Raw genomic sequence first — 18,289 nt, forward strand, 5'->3', positions numbered from 1 at the left:
ATGTAAATTTCACGGTCACACTTGAAGTGTATTCTGGTTCCTAATTGTAACGCCATGGGTCATTCCCATGGGTTACATCCACATGTCAACCTCGGCAGTCATACAGCCATCTTGCATCTTTACACCGTACTACTCGGTTTTACTTTCCACGTTCTGGTATTTATCCACGCGACGTGGAGAATCCTTGGTTAGCACATGTTCAGAATAGCGTCTTCTATTTGGCTGCAGCTAATGTCCGAGGTTGAAATATCCTCACTTCTAACGTCTTCTTGGCCAATTTCCCCACACTTCAACTTCCCCAGACTCGCTGTACTTCATCGGTATTTCCTGCATTTGATCTTACTCTTGAATGAGATCTGCCGTGTTCTTAATCTGCACATCAATACTTGGCAGTAACGGTAGCCTTAGTGTTTAGTCAGACACTATGTTATTGTCAACAGGCTTGCGGAGAAACACTTGTTGTATACTCTGGTCCGGGAAATCCCAAAAATGCTACCGTCCAAATTATAACGCGGGGTTCGAAGCAGGGTCCTGCTGTCGAACAAGGCCTCCTCATCGTGTAAGCTTTAAGGAGTTTAACTTGTCGGATACATTGACTACCTGGGTAACATTTCCGTGTTCTGGCTTGTTTATCTGACTGTCGATATTGATGATCCCCCTCTTTGGCGGTGAATCATCGGAGCAGTATACTACATTTGTTTGAGTCCATCGTCTTGGAAAGAGGGGAAATGTTGTCAATGCTTGTTCCCTTGGGAGAAGAGCACGACCAGTGCTTGTGACCTTGATCTGTTCCGAGGCTTCATCCACATATAAAAACTTCTCGTTCCCCAATATGTCCAATACATTCAGTTTCTCATATATCGCACACATCTTCATAGAACTCAGTCATTCAACTACTCTACTCAGATAGTCGAAATGGTCGCCATCAAGAACTTTCTCTTCCTTGCCACAGCCGTGACGGCACTCACTATTGGAAAGCGAGACACTGCTACGATTCTCAATGATATTTCGGCCATCAATTCGAACGTCCAAACACTCACAACGGCCGCCAACAACTACAATGGAGGTCTTCTGGCAGCAATTCCCATCCTCACGGCACAAAGCAACCTGGGAACCGCCATTGACAAAGGAACCACGGATGCCCGCGCTACTCCTCAGCTGAGTTCAGCCGACTCTCAATCCATCGTTGCAGCTGTTGACAGACTGACTCCTAGTGGTGAGTTTTCTCTTGAATCAATTGCTGTTGGTGTTGTGCCTGGTACTTTTCAGACTTGCATTTATTTTTTCTTAATACCTCATTATCAATCTACCAAGAAAGTGCTGACTTCGAATCTGCCGACAGTCGAGGCTTCTCTCACAGCAATTCGGGCTAAGAAGGCTCGCTTTGCGGCAGATGGACTTACAACCACTGTCCAGAACAGCCTGGCCACTTTGAAGACAAAGACTGACACCTTCTCTGATGCCCTTATTGCCATTTCGTCCAGTGATACAAAGGCTACAGGGACTGCTCAGAAGGCCAAGATTGACGGCTACTTTAATGCCGCAATTGCGGACTTCGCTTCTTGAAGCGGATGACTGAGCGTGTGGAACAACGAGAGATGATGGTTATGGGCTGGTATCTATTATTCTGGGAGGTCTGAAAGGTGTGAGTAGGAAGGTGTACTTGAATGCGGGGAAGGGTTCTTCATTAGGAAGTCTATAAGTTGGCATAGAATTTCAAATGCCAACAGATATTACCCCAAGTCTTCTTTTCAAATTCATCCCACTCTGGACGCCGAGACGCCGAGCTTCAGCATGTCTCTAGACCCACCGCAACTGACAGTCAGTATCAAGGCTGACAATGAAGGATGAGTTGTTGGTGTCCTGGAGAAATCAGAGTCAGACGACAACAACTCCAACGTCCAGCTCTCCACAACATCCTTTTTCGCCGCGAACGCCTGTGGAGCTCGGAAAGACGCCCGTTTCTAAGTGGGAGACGAAGGCAAAAATGGGTCACCGCATGTGAGGAGAAACTTTGCCAGCAGCAGCATTGCAAGATAGCAACCAATTATTGGAGCGGCTCCAGATGACTTCCCAGAACGATGCTAGAAAAACCCATGTAAATTTTCTATCACGCCATGAATGCAAGGAAGCTTTCCCCCACTACTGCACTGCACCATGGGCCGCGTTGTAGGGATGGCGTTTTGGAGAGCTCCGTATTCGCTGACGGCAACGGCCGCTTATCAGCAAGAAACACTAATCGATATTGTGAATTTCCCTCCGCTCGCTTCTATCTCTTCATGCAGCCTTTCCTGGGTCAAATCTGAAGTTTTCCCATCTCCTGAAATACCTAGCCAGTACAATTTCAACAAGAAAAAAAACCCCCTTCTAACGAATCTGGTTGCGCTGTGCCACGTCAAATTTGTTTCCCCATCCCATTCCTGCAGGCCTCCCCTTTACCTTTTAGCGAGGCACGAGCACTAGTTGAGAACTGGCGGAGGAGCTCATTCGCGTTCACAAGATAAAGCTCCAGCCTCCGTCCCGCTCGAAAAACACGCCGAACCTCAATATCAATAAGACCATCTCGACGCAATAGAAGGACAGCTTTGCCCGCAGGATCCCGGAAAACAGTTGTCAGCTCTATCTTAGAACCGTTCGACGCAAGTTTCGCTTTGAAGATGTTCGCGACCAAGTGTCTCCGGCAGGCCTCGGCAGCTGCACATGCTGAGCGCACTCCTTTGATCAAGTTCTTGGGAAAGCGTTCGATTCCTTGTATGTTATGTCGAAGGCTCTAATGGTCTCAAATCTTCAAATTGTTGAACTGACAACGCACCAGCTTCTATCGACCATACCCCTCACGCTCATCCAGCCTCTCCTACCCACGAACTTCCAGCAGACTTCGCATCCTCCCAAAAGTCTTCTTCGGCATCTTTCTCCTCCTACAGACAACAAGCCCAACAACATGGTCCTCTTGGCCGCTCCAAGGCCGCAGATGGAACTATCGGGTCTCTCTCTGGACAATCTTTGGGCTCCGTAGCTCCTGCAAAGGGCGAGTTCTTCGACCGCAGCGAGTTGCCAGCACGCTTCCGAAGACAGCCCATTGACCTCTCCGAAATCGATGCCATTGAGACTGGTGGGGCTACATTAGTCTGCTGAGCTGATATGACGAGCTAAGGAGGAATATTGGGTAGATTTGTTGAGAAGGCAAAGCAATCATACCCTACGCACTGCGAAGAAAAATGCAATTCATGTCACGGATGAGGAAACGAGGTGATGATGAGCATGCGAGACATGATATTGGGATGTGACTATCCCCCAATGGCTTGGAAGAAAGACCAGGTGCGAAAGGGACATTGGCAGCAGTGATGGGAAAAGGAACGCTCAGTCGCTTGGAGTGTGGACATATCGGACGACTTTTTTGGAGGCTCATTTTCTAGGGGTCAATCGGCCACTTATCTGTCGCAAGATCAGTGGCCTGTACATAAGCTATAAAATCCAATCTCCAATACCTTCACACCACCATATGTGGGCTCTCTTCGGAGTAGCATAGACGTATACGCCCGTGACTGGAATGTTGCGTTTCGCTTTTGCGATGAATTTTGCGCTTTGCACAGTCTGTGATCGCTCATCTACTTTTGTATGTCAGGCAAAATCTTACAGACAGAATACCTGGCGACTGGCAAGCCTGTATTGCCATTCGGCACTCCAGTATACATGATTTGTGCCACTATAAGGTTGTCAAATCAACATCTCGCTTCCGCTGGGCTACTTGGACACGACTTGAAGCCATCTGCAAATACCCGAGCTCAGCCTCGTATGGATTCAACGCAAACGCAATGTGAGTTTCACAACTCCCAACTCACAATACTAAATCGATGTCGTAAAAACACACCGCAATTCTTCCAAAATGAGTCAGAAACATATATCCCAGTCGCTGCTCGAGATTCAAGAGATAGACCAGGCGAATAACATAGTTGCTACGTATATCAAGAGCCAACCAAGCGGGAAGGGAGAGCGGATTGATGTTGTGGTACGTGGTCTCCGAGATCCGTCTGGCTCATCAAGAATTTTGGATGATCTCTGAAGCTAATAGAGTCGTAGATTCCTAAGAATGTGAACAGCTATGCTAAGAGTGTGCTCCATGCGTTCTTGCCAGCAGGGTATCCTCATAGTGTGACAGGTGATTATCTTGAGTACGTTTTAATATTCAATTGATGAACGATACTAACCTATTTTGTTACAGGTATCAATTTTATGTGAGCTCCAGCGTTTGGATGAAGATAGGTTGAGCTAAGTTCATGCTAGGACTCATTACAGGCATTCTCAAGCTCTATTGCTGGAATGCTGTCTTCCAGAGCTGTTCTCGAAGGTACAATGGCGCACTCCTAAGTTCATAAATCGTACTTAAGATATTAACAGGAATTGGTGTCGGAGACTCTCACGCCTCACCTACTGCCGCTCTCCTCCTCTCTGTCCTACAGGAGAGCATGGGCCGAATAGCCACTATCCTCTTCGCACACAGACTCGGTACTTCACTTGAGCCAGAATGCAAGATGTATCGACTTGCGGCAGATATCTTCAACGACGCTGCTATGATTCTAGACTGTTTATCGCCAGCTTTTCCAAAAGCTTCTAGAGTTGCTCTTTTGAGTCTATCTAGTGTCCTTAGATCGTTGTGTGGTGTTGCGGCAGGGAGTTCGAAGGCTTCGCTCAGTGCCCATTTTGCTACCCAGGGGAATTTGGGAGAGTTGAATGCTGTAAGTTAGTAGAGACTCCTTCTGCAGGCTTTCTGGAGTTTGCTGATGTGGAAATAGAAAGACTCTAGTCAAGAAACCGTCATATCACTCCTGGGAATGCTTGTTGGTAGCATTGTCGTCTCACACATAACGTCTAAATTGGCAACCTGGAGCGCACTCATCTTCCTCCTTTCCATTCATCTCGGTACAAATTACCTCGCAGTAAGAGCAGTCTGTATGCGAACGATCAACCGCCAGCGGGCAAATCTCATTTTCTCTATTGTCCTAGAGCAGATATCCACAGCAGAGTATCAAGGGCCAGCAAATTTGAAAACCAGCGAGTCTTGGTACCCAATGCTGGAGGAGATTAATTGGCCAGTACCTGAGACTGTTATGTTACAGGAAAGTGTTTTCGAACGAGATGGCATTCTGAGGTGGAACCGGGAGGTACTAGGCCATTGCAAGCTTGGTGTTGACTTGGGTTCGATTATCAAGTGCTTCAGCCAAGTTACAGATATGAACTCTTCCCTCACTCAGCTCTTTGAGGTATTCAAATATGAGAACTATGTCATCTGGTATGACGAGCCTCAGAAAACCTTCTTGGTGGTGTTGGAAGATGGCGCGGAAACATGTGATATACTGTCTGCATGGATGTTTGCGTTATGGTTTGCGAAGAATGGGAAACCAGCTGGGAAACCGCTCCTGGAGGCATTGAACGATACTGCCACTTACATTAGGAGGATTCACAGAGATATCTTGAAAAAGCTGGGAGAGCTTGGCTGGGATTTAAACACAGGTGCCATGGAGACTATGTCCGGAGTGAGGATTAGGAGACCGGAGAATCTGAGGATACAGTAACGGTGTTAGTAGTGTATCAACATAGTATATGAGTTCGAGACGCTCCATGAAATGTCCTGTCTCTTACCAGTCTAGTGCATCATATTTGCTTGATGTCCGTTGATTACGGCACTTCGACCTTTGTACTATACAACAAAACGTACACTCCCTCCTCTATGATACACTATTCCGACGAAGCGAAGATTCCATCAGAATCCGCCACATAAGCACCAATGCCAATGCCAATGCCAATCTACAATACATTAAGCCAAGCCTATTATCTTTGATGCTCTCATTTTCCAGCCTTCCCAAGTATTCAACTTGGGCCTTACATCCAGGAAGAAATTAAGCTTGCCATTCGCCGTCCCGTCATTCCTCCCAGCATAGAAGTCGATAATATAATCCACTCTTTTGCCACACCTGTCAACAACCCAGTCGTGTCTGTCGAATGGAGCTGTGTATCCCAACCAGGTGTTGACTCGAGCCTTTGGGCTCAAAGTCTGGGAAAGTCCCAAGAAGGAATGAAGTCTTGGTCCACCGCATCTAATCCGACTAGTCAATTCCGAAAATCTCGCAGGAGAATCTAGATTGCAACATACTTCTGCTCACTCCCATACGGCCTCTCCCATTCCTTGATCTCCTTCCATGCCCTCTCATTAACCGCATTATGAATCGGCACAATCGTCTTCATGTCATTCGCCTCACTTGCATAACCTTTCCTCTTCATAGCATCAAAGAACATCTTCTCAGAAGGATATATCCAGTTCCCACTCTCACTAACCCCGCTCTCCTTTTCGCTGTTCGCCGGCTTTGCGCCTTCGTCATTGTTTACTGGAGAAGCTCTTGGAATGGTCGAGACTTCGCGTTCCAGTCCGAGGGTTTTAGGAGCATCGCCTGGAAGCGCTACGGGGGTCGTGAAGCGCGAGAAGAAGCTACGTTTTGGAGGAGGTTTTTGGTCGATTGTTTTGGAGTCGCAGCTATTTCCTGCACTGGTTTGACTGGCTTCTTGAGTTATTCCGGGGAAGACCACTGGTCTGCCTCCGGGATTGTTTTTCAGCCATGCCGCACGGGTAGCTGGATCAACGGGACATGTTTCTGGCTGGGTTTCTGTTTCTTTTGACATTTTGTACAGTCACTGTTGCGGAAATGAAGCTGCAGCTCGATGATGCTTTCACACCAAAATATAATCCGAGCCGGGCTGGTCCCTGGATGTCGGCCATTGGAAAGCAAATCGCCGATTGGTTAGTGCAGACCGCCTCCAATTTCCATCTCCTTTGGTGCCAAACGAATACAGTACCACAAGCTTCACTTCTCTTGAGAACTTCTCAAGAGTTCGATCAGTCCCAACACTTATTCATGCTCTTGACAGAAATTTTAAATCCAGAATGGCAGACCAAAAAATCTATCAAGCCAGCACAACTGCCCCAGTCAATATCGCTGTTGTCAAGTAAAACCCCTCCATCAACCCCTCCTTTTGACAACACCACTAACAAAACACTCAGGTATTGGGGAAAACGCGATGCAAAACTTAACCTCCCGACCAACTCCTCTGTGTCGGTAACACTTTCTCAAGCTGATCTCCGCACACATACCACAGCAGCATGCTCTGCTACTTTCGGCCCAGAAGACAGCCTCATCCTCAACTCCTCCACTCAAGACGTCTCAGGTGCACGAACACAAGCATGTTTCCGCGAATTGCGCTCCCTCCGCACAGCCCTCGAAGCTTCCGATTCTTCTCTCGCTAAGATCGCCACTCTTCCCCTCCGTATTGTCTCCGAGAACAATTTCCCTACCGCTGCAGGTCTAGCATCCTCTGCTGCCGGCTTCGCTGCTCTCGTGCGAGCAATTGCAAATCTTTATGAGTTACCTGCATCACCTACAGAACTATCCAGAATTGCAAGACAAGGAAGCGGAAGTGCATGTCGTTCACTATTTGGCGGATATGTAGCGTGGCAGATGGGAGAGAAGGATGACGGATCAGACAGTCTTGCTGTCCAGGTAGCGCCAGCATCACATTGGCCCACGATGCGCGCTTTGATCCTCGTGGTCTCAGCCGAGAAGAAGGGAGTCAGTAGTACATCCGGCATGCAGATTACCGTCGCTACATCGAAACTCTTCAAACGCAGAGCGGAGGTTGTGGTACCAGAAAGCATGCTGTTAATGGAGAAGGCAATCAAAGAGAAAGACTTCCAGAGCTTTGGTGAGGTCACGATGAGGGAGAGTAACAGTTTCCATGCTACATGTCTGGATACCTTCCCGCCAATCTTCTACCTCAATGATGTCAGTCGAGCGGCTATCAGAGTGGTGGAGGATATCAACAAGAATGCTGGAAAGATCATTGCGGCGTATACTTTCGATGCTGGGCCAAACGCCGTTATCTATTACGAAGAGGAGAACGTGGATGCGGTTGCTGGAGTCTTGAACGGTGCCTTAGGAGGTTTGGATGGTTGGAAAACACGGGACATTGAGCCACAAAATCCAAGCAATCTCGATGCTAGAGCTGTACAGGTGTTGAAGGATGGTGTGAGCAGGGTCATCTTGACTTCTGTTGGTGAGGGTCCAATTAGGACTGAGGAGTCTCTGATCGATGCTACCGGTGCGCCAGTACAGAAGTGAAAAGTCCCGAAAATTACCTGCTGTCAATAGAAATGATATCCTGCGAGCGAAGATAGCCGTAAAAGCTTTAGAATTTGCTTTGCGGATTGATATTTGTCATATTTTACTCGCTATCATTGCCATGAACTCCCATCTGCTAATACTCTCATGACTCTCTGTTCTATTTGTTTTTTTTTTCCCTTTTGCCTGGCAGTGTACCTGAAATTCGATTGAGAAGTTTAATCACCAGCAATGAGAAATAACATTGACGAAATTTGATTCAAAGCAATCCGAGAATCTGCATCTTAATCTATTCCCTCACAGTCTTCAGGGGGCCATGAATAGCTGATTCAGTATCGGCTTGTCCTGCCTCAATATTATTTGACTGTGTTGACGTTATGCGAATGTCTTGCCATAATTCTACACACGTATATTATTCTGACACACGACCTCGCCACAACTTCTGTAGTGGCACACAAAACTGCAGGCCTAGCTCTAGAAAGAGCCAGATATAGGATACTCGCTTGCCTGTACAGCTGCCCGGCCAATGTCGATGAGCGCTTTGCCCATGCGTTTAACTTGTTCCTTGAGAGCAGACGTTTTCGCTCGTTCTGCCTTCAACTCCTCCTCTAGAGTAGCTATCTGCCTCTCAAACGATGGTACGCCGGGCAAGGTTCGTCCCACCTGTTTTGTCTATCGAGAGCCCCCCGAGTATTTACAAGATTGCTTGCCAGGGTACTGATGATCTCGTTCTTTTGCTCAAGTACAGGCTTGTCGTCCGCGAGCTGCTCCAACACATCATTCAACTCGATCTGCTTCTCCTCCAGCTCGAACTCTTGTCGTTGCAGTGCATCTTGCATATCAGTAAGCTCAATTTCTAGTCTGTCGATCTCGGCTTGCTTTTGTCTCGACTCTGCCTTGATATCGTCAATTTCAGCCTGCCTTACGCGCATAGCATTATGAACGGCTCGCTCAATATTGTCCTTCTCAATCTTAGGGTTGGTTCGACTAGACCTCAACTTGGCTAGTTCCTGCCCCTGTGCTAGCAATTTAGCATCGTGGTCATCAGACGTCCTTTTTCCCGTAGCCTTGAGACTCTCCAATTCTTCGAGCGTCGACTCATAATCCGGCTTAGTGAAACCATGGTTCTTGATTTCCTGTTGATATCTTGATTCAGAGGTCTTAAGTTGGCTCTACAATTTTTGGACATAAGTTGAGTGCTGCTCGGCTCGCTTGGTAATCTTCGCCTCAGTCTTCTGGAGAGTCTTTTTTGTGGTTTCTAAGTCTCTCTCCAGGTCATCGATCCTCCTACTCAGATTCCTCTTGAGTGTTGCGTAGGAGCCACGTTCGGATCGGAGGTCTTCTGCTGCTTTCATTTCAATGTCGTGAATCTTAGCTTCAAAATTTTGGACTTTCTTGCGCGTCGACTATAATTGTTCCAGGGTTGTGTTCTCCGCTTTCCTCATGGTGTTGAGACCATCATCTATAATATCAACGTATCCCTTCAATGCTCTGCCTTTCGCGGTGTCAAGATCGTCCGAAATGTTGGTAAATGTTTCAGGAAACGATGTCTTGTAGATGGTTGTGATGCGATCCATAATTTCATTCTCACTTGAATTCATGGCTGCCTCCTCTTCAAGGTCCACAAGTTTATCCTTGTGGATACTCTCAGATACAGTTGATGATGTAGTGTTGCATATGCTTTTGGTCTTCGGGGCTTTGACTTTTGCTGCTGGGGCAGACTGTACTGCAACAAATTGTGGTGTATCAAGTGAAGGATCCCGTTGTGAGAGATGTGACAGAGGATTTTCAAGGTATGAGGATAGCTTTGATACACAACAGACCTCCTCCGAGTCCAATATGACTGGGCCCGGCTGGCTGTTGACCATCATGGCGGCGAGCTTCTTGAGCGCCGTGACCTGAGGATGTGCTGAATCTTTCGTGGCGTCGACTCGAGTAGCGGTTGTGTGCTCAAAGACTGACTTGCAAACACCAAAGAGAGGCACTACATGTTCTAGTGGGATCTCAATGGGGCCTACCTTTTGGGTCCTAGAAACAAAGTCGAGAAGACTTTCTCTCATCATCTCTAGGTAGAGTTTCGTGCGCGACTCATCATCCATCGACACCGATCTCGAATCGGGTTGATGGCTAGGCTTCTCTTCGCAGGTTCCACAATGAGACGTTCTCTTGACGTGATTAGGGAGGTTCTGGGCTGCCTGTTCTGCAGAAATTGACAATGCCTGATCATATTTAGACGAGTTTCGACGCAGCATTGGTTTGGGACTCGAAAGTGCTCCGCCAAAAGCGCACAGGTTCAAGACTTCTTGTGCCGTGAAACTTTTGCCGCACGTATTCTATCCACCAGGTGCGAATTGAAGGTGAGTGTAGTCTGATCTTGAACAACCTGGACTCCAAAGGATCGGTGCCAACGGTCTCTCTGGCGATGCCAAGATCGGGGTTTCAGACGTGGTGGTACACGACTGTGGCAAGTTGCAATATCGATTTTGTGATGCGAACGCGAACCATGTCAAAGATGAAGACGGTTTCTGGACTTGGACCTGAGTGAAGGTTGGGTTATGTGGGGCCGCATTAGGCGAGTCAACAAACAATAAACGCCAAATCTCAATCTAAGGCAAACACTGAAGGTATGGAGCAGGTCAAACATTGCCTTATATTACGTTGACATGGTTTCACCCGTAATTGCCGCAAGACTCGTTCCACGCTCATCTGCATGTTCCTCGGGGATGTAAAAATATTTCCCCAGGATTCCCAACCGCACGCTTCTCGATCTTTCCAATTCTGCCAATCTTCACGATTTCTTTGAGACGACACACCATTTTCCAATTGTTCCACAATGCTCTATCGTAAGGATTCTTCATGGTCGACCAGTACTTCCCCACTAGGATGTACGGGTACAGTTACGATTTGCTAATAGTCGACAGAAGGCTTCGTGAACGAAAATAGTATATCTTCTTTCAATTTTCAGAGCTATCCGAGTATCCACAGGCATGAGACATTTTTAGACTCTAATGCCTGTTTGTTTCTCCAAAAATTCATTGTCTCGAACCGGGTACAATACTTCCAATAACCATGCCAGCGTTAAGTCCACAAGTCACACCTAGCACGCTCCCTGGATTATATTCATATGGTAACCGGTATTAGTGTTCTATCAATACCTGTGTCTGCCGAAGTCATCGTAACATGTCACGCAGACAATCGTACCCTACCCATGAATGCTAACCTCCAGTAAAGCATAAGAAAGCGGTGAGACGTCTATTCCTGTTGTTTATGCAAAGCAGCAACAAGACTTCATGAATATCTGATCACCATAGGTGCTGAATAATGGAGAAGAATGTATTGTAAAATTCTGGCTATACTGGTGCGATGTCGTCCAACGAAACGTAAAACGTTCAAACTGTGCGTTGGCAACCCCCACAAATAAACGGTGTCAGTCTTTGTTCGAGCCCTTTCGATCTTTCGCGCTCCTCTGCTAGCTGAGCCTCTAAATGAAATCCTGTTAGTTTTTCCATGAATAAGACATAAGGATAGCAGTAGGGACCCACACTCGTTAATTTACCCGCCTTGTATTTTTTCCATTTCTGTTAATCTGCCTTCAAGAGTAGAGATCGTCTTTTTGTACTTAGTCTTTATTATGAGAGCATCCAGATATCTCGCCGGTTGTTGTATCTCGTGTTTGCAGCTCTCGGATTAGTAGCTTCTTCTCAAAATCCTCAGTGACGGCTGAGACTAGAGACTCCAAATGCTGGAAATCCGAGACAGCTGGAGCTGAAGTACTCTACTCCTTCAGTGAAGTATATTCAACCTTTGGATGTAACAGAGCATCGTTTGGCTTCGTGACTTTGTCCTTCGGGGTTCTGTCTTACTTCCCACATAAACTTCAAGCTCTAACTAAAACACCATATCTTTCTGTAACGCCTGTCTAACCTATTCTTCAAAATTTATCAAATAATTGTTTGCTTTGACCACTGCATGTTCGAGGCATTTCTTCAACTCTTCCAGTCCAGCTCGAGCCTATTTACCTCCTTACTTAACCTGTCCTAAGGAGCTCCTATCGCCTCCCACAATTGAATCAGAATATCCTCATCCTCCTCGAGCTTTTTGTCCTTTGTCTAGAGCACGTGGGACCGATTTTCTTCCTTGAAAGCTGCACCTCGTCTTCGAACGATGGTCTTGACCGAAAAAATATAAAGCCAGACTCAGGTGGATCTCTACCCCGTTTTGACGCGGTCGATGAGGTTGAAAGATATCTCCATTAAGTTCTAGGCGAACTTACAAACCTTTACGGTGTTCAACTGCGTAATAGCTCCCTTATGCGCCATCTCTTCATTATTGGTATCGATGTCTCAAAATTTTTGTAGAAGCATGTCCATTTTCTCTCCATATGGTAAGCTTGAGAGGAACACATTTTTGCTAAGTACCGACTTGACTTCGTCGAAGAATTCATCAATTCAAAGTCGCAGAAGGATATCTTCTTCATCTCAATGATCGCTTGCAGACTCGATGTTGTTCGTAATATAAGCATCCATTTCTGAGTTGTAGACACCAGCAAGAGCTTCGGCATACTGACAATTTCTTTTCAGAGACCATTCGGTAGCTTTCTACAAGCGTGGAAAAATTGTTGGAGCCTTCTCTTCGAATGCTTGTTCAGCTCAAACCTGGGGGAAGTCTCCGAATAGCTGTCGCCACCTATGGCAAGTATATTGTTTCATCTCGAGAGAAATGCTGTATACTCTTTAGATACATACTTACAAACTGATTGTACAGTTAGGCTGTTTCCTAGCTGCTAGAACTAGGTCTTATCGAAATTCTCCGGCCTACTGTTGTCCCAATTTTTGCGGGGGAAATTGGAATGAGTCAAGCGACACTGCTACCAAGTCACTCACGTATGGACAGTAGCATGTACATATTTGGATGACCTTGTAGCTCTATAAGGGATGCAATATGTCGATGACTGATCAGTCAACGGTGCAGAAACGAACGGAACACTGTTATGAAATAGAGCTTTTACCATTTCATTGTAATTTGACTGTCCCAGACGATTTAGATGGAAGCCACTCGCCTCACAATTCAGGAGATCAAGGCCTATAGTAGTAATGCCATGAAGCTGATTCGGATTGCTGGAGTGATCTTGTGGTGTTGACATCGAAGCGTCGTCTAAACTTGGCAACGCTTACCGTTGGTTGTAGGGATCCACACAGGCTAAGGCGGTAACCCCAGTCTCACGGGCTGTTCACATGACTCTCATCAACGACATCCATCAACACTCTTCTTCCGGGATATCTTGCAATTCCTGTCCACCGACAGATAACGCACACCATACGATATCAGAAGGACATACCTGTCTTTAACAGTTTCCAAGAATGGCGTCGTTTGCTAATGTATACACACACCGGAAAGTTGCCGATACCGCCTCGAAAGCATGCGAGATATGTTATAAACCCAGCACTAGCGTTCTTGTAGCCTCAGAGAACAAGGTTTGTCATCATCAATCGACATGTCTCTGTTTGTTACTCACCTCTGCATAGGATTTCTTCTACGTTTGTCCAGGTCATCTTAAGGATAAGGGGTTCTGTAACCCTATCATTGACGAGGCCGCAATAGCCGCCAAGAAGAAGAAAGAAATGGACGCGGAGATTGAACGGTTAAAACAGGAATTTGATGAGAAGCAGAAAAAGAAGAAGGAGAAGGAATCAGCAAAAGAAAAGGAGAAGGATAAAGAAAAGGACAAGGATAAGGACAGCGATAAAAAGGCCACGGAAAAGAGTGCGGACGAAAAGGTGCCAAGGCCCACTCTTGTTGTCAGGTAGACTACTAATGAGGCAATCTGCAGAAGAGATCTGATGAGGCCACACCTAGCCCGGCTGAGGAAGAACACAGAGTCTTTGCTCTGCAGAAAACTTTTTACCAGCAGCGAATCGAGAAGAAGAGAAATGCAGAGATTGCGAAGCGCAACAGGGAACGTCTCCAGAACCCGAATCTTTTTCCCCAAGTCCCGAAAGGCTTTCCTTAAATGGACTCTGCAGCCATGTCATGCAACATTCAAGGATTCGCTGTCCCCTAGGTATTGGCGTGGTGACACCAGTCACGTGATTATAATTATTCTCAGTCACATCTGGCTGGCTATCAAGGAGGGTCTTATGCTTCGATAGGTTGCCAAGCAAACCAACTCCTTGGTTCTATCGGGCATGCCGACTTCTTTAGTGCTCGGACCAGTATGGTCAACATCTTCAGTGAGATCCAGTACAGTCAGCTCGACAAACTCGCAATGGTTCAAGTTTCTGGTATCAACTTCGTTGGCGCAACACGAAAAATACCTACCTCCTCAGTCTGAGCTCCAACTAGTAGTCTGACTCTTTGATACACGTCACTACTCTGGCAATTGTTCCATATCATTGACAAGCAGGAGGGCCGATGAGATACATCCCTGAGACGATCGACCCGTCCAGTCCGTCCTGCCATGTGCATAGAATTCGACAAGGATGTATTGGCTTTGGCAAGGTTCTGTCTATAAACCCTTGTATTTTATCCTGGTAAAAAATAAAGGATGATCGATCGCCTACACGGCAGTCACCAGGCTGGATCGCGTTGTTCAGAGGGCGGCCGACATCGTGGATGGTGCAACGCTATATCTGTGCCAAGCTGCCTCGTCCAGATCTTTCAGCTTGGATTCAAGTAACGAGAACCTAAACGAGCTCTGTTGAGTAAACGATTTAAAGCTCAAGTAACAGGTAGGGTCCCGTGAGTATTTCCAGCCTTGCAGGCAGCGGTGGGGTGTTGAGATCGCTTGCGGTTTGGAGCACCTCCACCTCTTCCTGCTAGTGCTTACTCTTCAGCCTTTACCATCCTTGACATCAGCCACATTTCCTTGAATCAATTCGAGTCTTTGTACCCCTCTCTGAAGTTTACGGGACCTTGGGTAGTGGAAAACCAGTAATGAACCCCACTTGTCAGCAAGTTCGCTTGATATTTCCAGATACAGCGGTAACGGCAGCTTAGCAAGTAGAGCGACTTGAGGACATATCCATGCTTGGTGGAGTTGTATTGTCGCGAACGGGGAATCTGACAATCGTCTGGATTGACCCTGATGCTTCTTTTCTGTACATTATGTGTGCAATAATGGCAGCGTGCGAGTGAAGATCGAAGCACAACACAGACTCCTTCTGTTTCTTGCTAAAATCATCAAATCCACATCTCAACTGTTTCTCTTGTCATCCTGCTGCGTCAGCATAGCATGAAGTCTATAGGCTCGGAGAGTGAGCACTATCCGAGTTGGCATCACTGTCCGGTTCAACTATAGATATCTAGTCATAATGTCTCGGTGCTACTCGAACACCACCCGCAGGAAGAACTCTGATCGCACCTCGGACATACATGATGTACGGCGTGTTTACGGCGTGTTTGGCTGACTGGAATTCCAGCAGTCTGGTCTTTCCGTGTTTTATATCATGCAAGTTAACGTTGCGCTGTATGGATCCCTCGTTTCCTCACAATCCACGAATCATCCAAGGGTTCTTACGGGAGTGACATGGAAGCCATCACGAGGAGTGATTGATCATCAAATCAGGAAATCGCACCGTGATTCCTCGTGTGCGCCTCACCGTGCCGCTTCCGACTGATGCAGATGCATACTGCGAGTGCGCTGGTCGTACTTATCCATGCATGAGCACCTATGAATTGATAGCTATCGTGTTCTACTCTGGGAGCGTCTTCGACGACATCGAATGCTTCAAATACGCTCCATATCGGGCGACTGCGGCGCATTCCGGTCGAAACGTGCTTACCTGACTTGCACGAGTCCAATGAAACCCCATGCTAGGCCGTGAAGCCACGAATCAGGCTGCTTAGAGTTCATGCACTTTGTGTGAAGCCTTCAACACTTGAATCTGGGCCTTTCATCCCCTCCAGTTCCTATAGATTCTCCTTCCCCTTCATTCCCGGCGGTAGCCTAATGCCATGCCCAGTCCCTATCTTGGCCTTATCTCCCATATTCCCAGACTTACTGGTTCCATGGTCATTCTTTTTGGTGACTTCGTCGACGCGCCCCTTTTGCAGACTGAACGCTGGACATACCCATACCCCGCAGCTACATCTCATACCCTGCCAAGCGTAGCGCCCGAGTTGACCTCCGCATTTCGGATTCGGACACTCCAAGCGGCCGCTGAGCAAACCCTGCTCAAGGGCAGGCCGCATCCAGGATACAGGATGCAGGAAGTGGTGAGTACACGCACTGTGAAGCGGGGCAGGTGGTAGAGACGGGTTGAGTGAGGATATCGGCCCATCTGTTGGCAATGCTTGGGCTTTGCCCGGCGTGGGGAGATGGTTGACAAGGTATTGAGTTGTAGCTAGTGTTCGTCTGAAAGGATATCATTAGCCAACCCAAAAAAGCCGAACGGAACAAGACTATGTGGTTTTGCTTGCACTGAATAGTCCTCGTCCTGGCCTTCACTGTGCTGGGCCAGGCTCGTAGTCGTGCAGCAAAAAGCGGAATGAATATACATACCGACATTTCCTACAACGTAGCTCAAGCTCTCTCCCCCCAATTTCGCTCTCGACGAGTTCTTCTTCGTCTCTAAAGCGAACTCGTTCTGGTGCCATGCCAGCTGCAAGAGCCAATCCAACCTCTTGATCGTAGAGCCATCTCTGATATTTTGGGTGCGCTTCGATATCACGTGGACAGCCCATCTCCTTGTAGAGCTGGAGCTGGGCCATGAAGCCATCGTTGGGTTCCGCAATAGGTCTAGATTCTCGGATCAATTCAAGAGCAGACTTGACTGTGTGGTGTGGATATTTGCGAAGGAGATACGCGATTGTGACCGTGACAGAGCGAGATTTGCCCATCGCGCTGGGAAAAGGGTTAGCGAGATCAACTTGCATGAAAACAATGGGCATGTTTTGGGCAGGCAGCTCTGCCCCAGAATCTTACTCCTCCGCTAATTATGACAAGAGTCAACACGCAAATGATCAAATTATGATATTTATCATCGTAGGCTCTCCCCTTCCGATTCTACGCAAATTTGGGAACCCTCCTTGGTACTCCATATATCCGAACCTGAATTGTCATCTTGACCAATTCCCACATCCAACACTTTGAGGGAGAATGAATTCCGATAATCCGAAGCAAAATGCACTCACCAATGAACCAACACAGCTCCTTTCTTGCCATCCTTTTCGCTCTTCAAGCCCTCCTCGATGAATTTCCCCGTCCTCTCAAATTCTACAAGCAGATTCTCATCGTCGACATCATCAACCTCAATACTCAGATGCTTGTACTTCTCCCAGTCCTCGAAGTCCTTGAAGTCGTATTTCAGAACCGAGACTATGTGAGTAATTCCTGTGGTTTCGAGAGCGGCCTTTCGGCGCAAGGTGAAGATGCTGCAAGCTCCATTAGCGATGTTGCCCTTGTCTTCAATAGTGATTCGGAAGGCTGGAGATCGTACGCTGCATTGGGAACCTGCAATAGTGCCCAGAACAGGAAATGAATGGACCCGTCACGTGTAGTAAATATTTGTGTTTAAAAGGAGGGCGAAGTGGCAAACAGAATTTGGAAACTGTACTTACCCACCAACGTACAGGTTCTCGTCCCCTGGAACTCGTGAGAGCGCCATGTTTGACGGAGGCGGAATGTAATCCACTTTGCCTGCCTTCTTGGAAGTATCAATTTGATGCTACTGCTCCTGGTGGCCAAAGCCCTCGTTGCGTCCCTTTGTCCTTGACTCCTTACCCACAGTTTTCTGATCAATGGTCAAACAGCCTCGGTCTGTTGGTGCTTACGAAAAAGGGGTCGTCGAAAGGGGTTATCACAATTGGGTGATGAAAGGCCACTAGCTGTAACTTTTCGTAATGGTATCTCAGACGTCCTTTGTGCACTTTTGTTTATCCCGCCTTTGATTTTGAAATCCTTGTCGACTGAACTGGCGATGATTTAGGGCTTGCTTCCCGAGGGACTAGTGAATATGTGTGCCTGAGGCACCTATCAATTATTACTTCGGCTCGTTGTTTCGGGGAGGCAGCATCAAATCTCATGAAACACGATCGATGGCGAAGATGGAACCATGGTGATCTGCCGTGGGCTCTGACTGCCGCATTGTGTCAATAATGCCTGTTGCTCCACGCTTTCTATC

General features: G+C 47.2%; 9 protein-coding genes across 9 annotated transcripts; 5 read left to right on the forward strand and 4 right to left on the reverse strand.

The window, feature by feature from the left end:
• Positions 1 to 915: 915 nt before the first annotated feature.
• Positions 916 to 1,566, forward strand: ONS95_003858 (uncharacterized protein; the record flags this gene model as incomplete). The annotated part of the gene is made up of 2 exons (XM_058497188.1): positions 916 to 1,216; positions 1,343 to 1,566. 2 exons carry the CDS (start codon positions 916 to 918, stop codon positions 1,564 to 1,566), a joined length of 525 nt encoding a protein of 174 aa, XP_058353131.1.
• A 1,091-nt stretch (positions 1,567 to 2,657) lies between these two features.
• ONS95_003859 (uncharacterized protein) lies at positions 2,658 to 3,135 on the forward strand (the record flags this gene model as incomplete). Its single annotated transcript, XM_058497189.1, has 2 exons — positions 2,658 to 2,751; positions 2,816 to 3,135. The coding sequence occupies 2 exons, from the start codon at positions 2,658 to 2,660 to the stop codon at positions 3,133 to 3,135; spliced, it is 414 nt and encodes a 137-aa protein (XP_058353132.1).
• A 751-nt stretch (positions 3,136 to 3,886) lies between these two features.
• On the forward strand, positions 3,887 to 5,573 carry ONS95_003860 (uncharacterized protein; the record flags this gene model as incomplete). The annotated part of the gene is made up of 6 exons (XM_058497190.1): positions 3,887 to 4,009; positions 4,081 to 4,172; positions 4,223 to 4,235; positions 4,285 to 4,348; positions 4,399 to 4,736; positions 4,794 to 5,573. 6 exons carry the CDS (start codon positions 3,887 to 3,889, stop codon positions 5,571 to 5,573), a joined length of 1,410 nt encoding a protein of 469 aa, XP_058353133.1.
• A 242-nt stretch (positions 5,574 to 5,815) lies between these two features.
• Positions 5,816 to 6,675, reverse strand: CYT2 (Cytochrome c1 heme lyase; the record flags this gene model as incomplete). Its single annotated transcript, XM_058497191.1, has 2 exons — positions 5,816 to 6,095; positions 6,152 to 6,675. 2 exons carry the CDS (start codon positions 6,673 to 6,675, stop codon positions 5,816 to 5,818), a joined length of 804 nt encoding a protein of 267 aa, XP_058353134.1.
• A 173-nt stretch (positions 6,676 to 6,848) lies between these two features.
• On the forward strand, positions 6,849 to 8,418 carry MVD1 (diphosphomevalonate decarboxylase). The gene is made up of 2 exons (XM_058497192.1): positions 6,849 to 6,999; positions 7,055 to 8,418. The coding sequence occupies exons 1-2, from the start codon at positions 6,938 to 6,940 to the stop codon at positions 8,166 to 8,168; spliced, it is 1,176 nt and encodes a 391-aa protein (XP_058353135.1). The 5' UTR covers positions 6,849 to 6,937; the 3' UTR covers positions 8,169 to 8,418.
• A 367-nt stretch (positions 8,419 to 8,785) lies between these two features.
• ONS95_003863 (uncharacterized protein) lies at positions 8,786 to 9,523 on the reverse strand (the record flags this gene model as incomplete). Its single annotated transcript, XM_058497193.1, has 2 exons — positions 8,786 to 9,304; positions 9,356 to 9,523. 2 exons carry the CDS (start codon positions 9,521 to 9,523, stop codon positions 8,786 to 8,788), a joined length of 687 nt encoding a protein of 228 aa, XP_058353136.1.
• A 45-nt stretch (positions 9,524 to 9,568) lies between these two features.
• Positions 9,569 to 10,420, reverse strand: ONS95_003864 (uncharacterized protein; the record flags this gene model as incomplete). The annotated part of the gene is made up of 1 exon (XM_058497194.1): positions 9,569 to 10,420. The coding sequence occupies one exon, from the start codon at positions 10,418 to 10,420 to the stop codon at positions 9,575 to 9,577; it is 846 nt and encodes a 281-aa protein (XP_058353137.1). The 3' UTR covers positions 9,569 to 9,574.
• Positions 10,421 to 13,528: 3,108 nt separating this feature from the next.
• On the forward strand, positions 13,529 to 14,178 carry ONS95_003865 (uncharacterized protein; the record flags this gene model as incomplete). Its single annotated transcript, XM_058497195.1, has 3 exons — positions 13,529 to 13,642; positions 13,694 to 13,945; positions 13,999 to 14,178. The coding sequence occupies 3 exons, from the start codon at positions 13,529 to 13,531 to the stop codon at positions 14,176 to 14,178; spliced, it is 546 nt and encodes a 181-aa protein (XP_058353138.1).
• Positions 14,179 to 16,076: 1,898 nt separating this feature from the next.
• YVH1 (tyrosine protein phosphatase yvh1) lies at positions 16,077 to 17,773 on the reverse strand (the record flags this gene model as incomplete). The annotated part of the gene is made up of 4 exons (XM_058497196.1): positions 16,077 to 16,521; positions 16,669 to 17,010; positions 17,301 to 17,540; positions 17,727 to 17,773. 4 exons carry the CDS (start codon positions 17,771 to 17,773, stop codon positions 16,077 to 16,079), a joined length of 1,074 nt encoding a protein of 357 aa, XP_058353139.1.
• Between the last annotated feature and the right edge of the window lie 516 nt (positions 17,774 to 18,289).

The sequence above is a fragment of the Cadophora gregata genome (assembly GCF_030347475.1).
Source record: "Cadophora gregata isolate MNR1 chromosome Unknown scaffold_13, whole genome shotgun sequence".
In the NCBI taxonomy this organism is placed as follows: Eukaryota; Fungi; Ascomycota; class Leotiomycetes; order Helotiales; family Ploettnerulaceae; genus Cadophora; species Cadophora gregata.